General features: G+C 57.9%; 1 protein-coding gene across 1 annotated transcript; it reads right to left on the reverse strand.

The window, feature by feature from the left end:
• Positions 1-616: 616 nt before the first annotated feature.
• On the reverse strand, positions 617-5,316 carry HRG_06677 (reverse transcriptase (RNA-dependent DNA polymerase) domain-containing protein; the record flags this gene model as incomplete). Its single annotated transcript, XM_044865148.1, has 9 exons — positions 617-956; positions 1,022-1,632; positions 1,687-1,725; positions 1,805-2,401; positions 2,451-3,011; positions 3,073-3,318; positions 3,385-3,629; positions 3,880-5,202; positions 5,301-5,316. 9 exons carry the CDS (start codon positions 5,314-5,316, stop codon positions 617-619), a joined length of 3,978 nt encoding a protein of 1,325 aa, XP_044720088.1.
• Between the last annotated feature and the right edge of the window lie 481 nt (positions 5,317-5,797).

Here is a 5,797-nt window from a genome sequence, read left to right on the forward strand (position 1 = left end):
GAGCTCGCTGTCGCCAGCCTGACGAATTTGTCAAAGTCCTTGCCGATTGCGCGGTTGATGGCTGCAGCCGGCCAAGGTGCAAGCCGCATACGATGCCGTGGCGCAACCTTTCTGCAGTAAAAGATGTGTGCTGGCTCTTCGTCGTCCGCACGAGCACGTCAGTCGCGCATCGTCGTGACCAAACCTTTCGTGGTAGTCAGCAAAATCCCCATGGTGGGTTCTTGCTGCAAGCAGTTATGAAGCAGGGGCCGAGAGAGCGCCAATTCTGACGGACAGCTGGTTGTTGCTTTAAGCCTCAGGTCTCTGTATCGCTCCGGCGCAGAGGTTTCCACCAGGCACTGAAAGCCTCTTTCCGCTGCAGTCGGGCAATTTTTCGCAGATGCGCTAGCGTCGGTTCGCCATCAGCGGGTTCTGGCAGTGATGCTCCCGCCTTTGCCAGAGCATCAGCCTCCTCGTTGCCTGGGATGTCAGCATGGCCGGGGATCCAATGGACCTCCACAGCTCCGTATTTCGCGCCAAAGATTGGAACTCAAGGAAGACCTCTTGCGAGGAGTCGTTCGGCGTGCCCCGTAAGCATGTTGCGGTCGCGAGGTTGTCGAGGCAGACAAAGATGCGGTCAGTTTCTGGAAGGCTCACCGCTGCCTTCAACCTCCAATGCACCTTTCGCCTCAGCGTCGAAAACCTCAGCTGTTCCAAGACGGCCCTTGCCGCTCAAGACGGTGGATCCGTCCCGGTGAACAGCATAGCCGTATCCGATGTGGCCTTCCTCAGAACGAGACCCGTCGGAGTAGACGACAAGAGTTCGGGGCGATAGTGCCTGAAGCCAGTCGCGAAATTTTTTCGCCGTCTCGTGTTTCGATGCACTCTGCAGAGGCGCAGTCTGCTCTTCGGCAAATCCGCGCTGCAGTAAAGCAGGTCTCGGGCAGCTCGATAGCATTTCGTCGGCTCGCCGCAGTCTGGTACGGAAGGGCTGTGGCTGTTTCTGGTACTTCAACTTGATAAGTTTGTTCACGGTCACGACGGGAGCTTTTGGTCGCGACGTGCGCTGGACGAGCGGGTGAGCTTCGTCGAGAGCTTTAAGGCGCGCAGCAAAGGCCGTCCGACGCCCTTCGAGGAGTAGAGGAACGGGCGGTATTCCCGCCTCGTGTGCAGCACGTTCGTCGGTGTCGTCCTCCACACTGGCAGAATAGCCCGAAGAGACGTGTAGAGTGCCTTGCTCATCTTCTTGACGAGGTTGCCAATCCCCGACGGCCCCTCCTTGGAAGGCTTCGTCCAGCGCGGGCTTTTCGGACCAGGGTACCAGGCCTCCGCCGCGTACAGTAGCACGGGGATGACGCAAGCGCAGACGGCTCGTCGCATAGCACTCGGCAGAGGGCCATGTTTCGTGTTCGTCAGTCTCCTAAGATGAAAGGCAACAGCTTGCGCCTTGGCCGTCCATTTCTCGACGTGTGTCTTGAAAGAGAGAGAGCTGTCGAGCCAAACGCCGAGCCAACGCATCGCTCGATCCGGCCGTTTCTCAAACTCGCCGTGGAGCACCGGCGGCGCCGTCTTGGGCTTCGTTCGAGAGAAGTGCATCACTTCTGTCTTGTCGGGGTCGAAAGAGATCCCGTTAGCGGCGCCCCACGAAAGAAGCTCACGTACATGGTGAGATGCTTCGGCGGTCGTTTCATCAAGGCTATTACCGACGCATAGAATGGCAGTGTCGTCCGCGTAGCCGAAGCGTCCCTGAGAGTGACCTAGGCGATATATCGGCTCCGTGTACAACAGGAAGAGGATGGGCGAGACGGGCGACCCTGCGGCAGACCGCACTGGAGGGCGATGAATCCGTCACGATGTCTTGATAGCGGATGCGTGCCGATCTGTCCTGCATGAACGAGCCGGCCCAGCGCGCGAGGTTCGATGGCCATCCTTGTTCTCGTAAGCGGAGGACCAATCTATTGCAGATAACTGTATCGAAGGCGCCTTGTATATCCAAGGTCACCAGGGTTGCGACTTGCTTCCGGGCGAATGCCTCCTCGATGTCGTGAACCAAGGCAGCTACGAGATCCACGGCCGACCTCTTCGGGAGCGCGCCGGCTTGTTGTGGGTGTAGTACGCCGAAGTGGATTGAGCCCCACGCTAGACGCCGTGCAATGAGCCGCTCGAGGCCCTTGCCGAGACAAGACAAAAGGGAGATGGGGCGCCAGGCGCGGGGTGTAGACAGATCTCTGCGTCCTAGCTTGGCGATCATAACCACTTCTGCCTCCCGAAAAGGTTTCGGATGGTGACCAATGGTGAGGCAGCCTTGATACAGCTGATGGACGAGACTGCCGATTGCATGCCAGACAGCGCGAAGCATCCGCACCGTGATGTTGTCCGAGCCTGGAGACGTGTTCCCGGTGCGTAGAGTGGCGTCGCGAGCCTCCTCGAAGGAGACCTGATTGGGAAGGAATCATCTTATCCGTGTTCACGGGAATCCACGGGTCTGGGATGTCGTCGCTCGCTGTGCGCCGCTCCAGGTTGCTCGCCGCAAGGCGGTGGCTTTCTCCAGCTGCGTCTCGTACACTCGGCCGTCTACTTGCAGGAGGTGCCTGGCACGGCCCTGAGGATTTTAGCCAGCGGACCGCCCGAAAGACGGAGTCGCCGTCGGCAAAGCTGTCGATCAAGTCACGCCAGTAAAGGCGTTTTGCTCGGCGCACTGCATTGTGAAGCTCCCGCTTGGCTAGCTGCACTTCTCGGTCGAAGCCGAGAGGATACACCCTCCTCCACGCGCGATAATTGGCCGCCGCCTTTGCGCACTCTTCGTTCCACCACCGCGCCCCATGCGTCATCTTACGGACGGGTCGGCCCGCAGCTCTCGCTGCACAACCAAGAAGGTCCACCAGCGCCGACGCAAAGTTGTCCAGCTCGGAGGGAGTTGAGGTTGTAGTCGGGATGAAAGCTGCACCGGCTTCTACCAGCTCGACAAATCGCTTCAATTCCTCATCGGAGTTGAGGCGGATCTTGCATAATGGAAGGGTGCTAGGGCTTGACTAGGCAGCGTGATACTAAGGTAAAGTGGTCGGACCCGGTTGCTAAATGATCCTCAACAACCGCGTCCGCCAAAGGTATATTGGAGAAGGCGAGATCGATCGTGCTGCCGCGCGCGTTAGTCGGGACATCGACAGCATTCAATAAGCTGAGTCGGTTATCCATGGCCCAGAACGCGATGTCTTCACCGCGGTGCTCTTGTCGACCGGCCTGCCAGCTGGGATGCTTGGCGTTGAAGTCGCCAGATACAAGGCATTTATCCGTCGCGCACCAGCCAAGCAGTATTTCCAAAGCCGCGTCGTAGTCCGGCTGCCGATAGAAGTTAACTACCGTCGTCCCGTTCACGGTGAGCCAAAGGATGTCACGAGTCGCCACAGGTCTCTTTTGATCAGCGACGAGGCCTGCGGAGCGCCGGACGTATGTCATGACTCTCGGACGAGTGTCGCGGCCGTCCCAGTCGGTGACGGGTGAGAATGTGTCGTAGGCCGGATGCGTCTTGGTGAGGCATCGGCCGTCTTTAAGTCCTGTCCATGGTTCCTGCAGCAGGATAATGTCGTATCGCTCCGAATCAGCCAGCGCGAGCGCAGTGTCATGCGCCGGAGGGATCTTGCCCACGTTGGCTTGGAAGACTCGCAAGGCCCTCCTGTCGCTTCGATTGTTGGGATGACGGCGATGCATTAGGGCAGCGTCACAGGGCTAGTGCGTCGTTTCTTCGACGGGACGACAGGGGTGAACTGGTTGTCATCGCTAGCGTGCGGGGCGTCGTGGCCACGACAATGCAAGGGGTGAGAAGCGGCTCGCTCTGGGTGGCGCTTCTGCCGGAGCTTCCATCCTCTCCAGCTGCCTGCGACTCCGAAGAACGTAACTGACTCGAATCAGGGCTCTGACAAGACTGCTCGGGCACGTTGTGGTTTGGTGTCTGTCTTTTCTGCTGCGCGAAGAGCTGAGCTCCCGCCTGCCTCACCAGACCCTTCTCCTCTTTCGTCAGGCGCCGTACAATGCCATGAACGCGCTTGGGGCGGGCAGGGCATTTAGGATCGTCAGCGCAATGTGGCCCGAGGCAGTTTGCGCACTGCTCTAGGGCTGCGCACTCTTGGCTACGATGGTTGGTCTTGCCGCAACGTCTGCAGCGCGCCATCCGGTCGCAGCTGTGGCGAGCGTGGAAATCCCAGCATTTGTCGCATTGGCTAGGGATGCTGGGTTTGTCAATGTAACGGGCGAGACGGCTGGCGCCGAAAAGTCTCCAGGGTCTTCGTGTGGGTTCCAGGAAGGACACAATCAGGGTCTGGGTGGGCATATCACCCGAGTCGTGTCGCGATAGACGTATGCTGATGGGCTTCAGTCCGGTTTGGCAGGCAATCTCTTCTTTGACCGCCTCCTCGTAGTTGATCACGACACCTCGTAGGTCTGTGAGCCTACGAGGACAATCGGCTACCACGTACGAATGCCATTTCTGGCTTATCTCTACGGCCGCGGCTTCCAGGTCTGCAGCCCACTCCGCCTGCCGTTGCACAAGTAAGTCACGCGTGGCCACATCCGATGCCTGGATGGCCCAGCCCGTGTTTACCGGGAAGGCTGCCGGAATGCGGCGCAGGTCAATACCGACTCTAGCGGCGATGTGGGTCCGGATTGCGTATCTTTCGTGGTTTCGGGCCGGAGCGTCAGCGTCAAGTCGGACGAAGACACGGAGGTCTTCCTTCGGTGGGGCTACGGGCGGTCGTCCTGGCAGACGAGTGGTGGTCTGTGGTTTTCGCTGTGGTGGGGCGGAGGCTGTAAAGGCCAGCTGTCCTTGCTTCGGCTTGCCGGATGCGAGAACGCTGCTGTACGTGGGCTTCGGTGGTTCTTCGAGTTCGGCAAGCGATTGAGTCCAGAATTTGAGAAATTTGGTGGCGACTTGCTTGGCGATGCTGTTTTCGGTGCCAGACGTGAACTGCTTTGCTGCTTGTTCGAATGATTCGCTAAAGACCCGTAAGACTGCCAGCTTGGCGTTATGGGCTGCCGTTTTGTCGCGAGCAATTTTCGTGGCCGCTTCGAGGATTGAGACTGGCGCGTGCTCAGTGGGCTGGGCCGAGTCGAAGAGATTCGGGCCTTCTTCCAGCTGCGCTCCTTCCGTGACGGCAGCTTCAGGCGTTTCGGTGGACGAGATTGACTGGGCCAGCTGCTGGGCCGCGGAAAACGAGTCGTTTCGGCGAGCTTCCGTCGGGTAGCGAGGTCGGAGATGCGATATGTGAGCCGCCGGATTTGGCGGCGATCGTATGCCTGTCTCGAGGCATTGGAGTCGACATGCGAACCTGAGGCTGGTGCCATGGTCGCTGCCGGCGCTTGCGCGCGGCTCAATTGGAGTTTTGTCAAGAGCACTTGTTAAGCGAAAGTATGTGAGAATAGGCTACTTTCTTAACACTTGCGTGCCAAGAAAGTAAAAATACAAGGAAGGATGTTCATAAGCTTCCCGGTGTTTTTGATGCTCCCTATAGGGTGGCAAGATTGGCGAAACGGTGGGGCGTATCAGGCACTGTTAGGGCAGTTATACCAAAATACATGGCCGCCCTAACTACCCCACTTCCAATACATTCAGACTTTGCGAACTGGAGTGTGGACGGAAGATTTTTTTTTCGCCTTATATTTCGACTATATCGCCATTCATTCATAATTTGCATGAATGAATTGAATGAAGACTCCTGATTTTTTATTCGTCGAATTTGAAGACCTTGCCCGATTCGGCTTCATTCAATTCAAGGGTCCTGAGGCCGATTCGACTTCAAAATCTTCAAATATCAGCCCTACTGAA

This window comes from Hirsutella rhossiliensis, assembly GCF_020360975.1.
Source record: "Hirsutella rhossiliensis strain HR02 chromosome Unknown scaffold00006, whole genome shotgun sequence".
Taxonomy (NCBI): Eukaryota; Fungi; Ascomycota; class Sordariomycetes; order Hypocreales; family Ophiocordycipitaceae; genus Hirsutella; species Hirsutella rhossiliensis.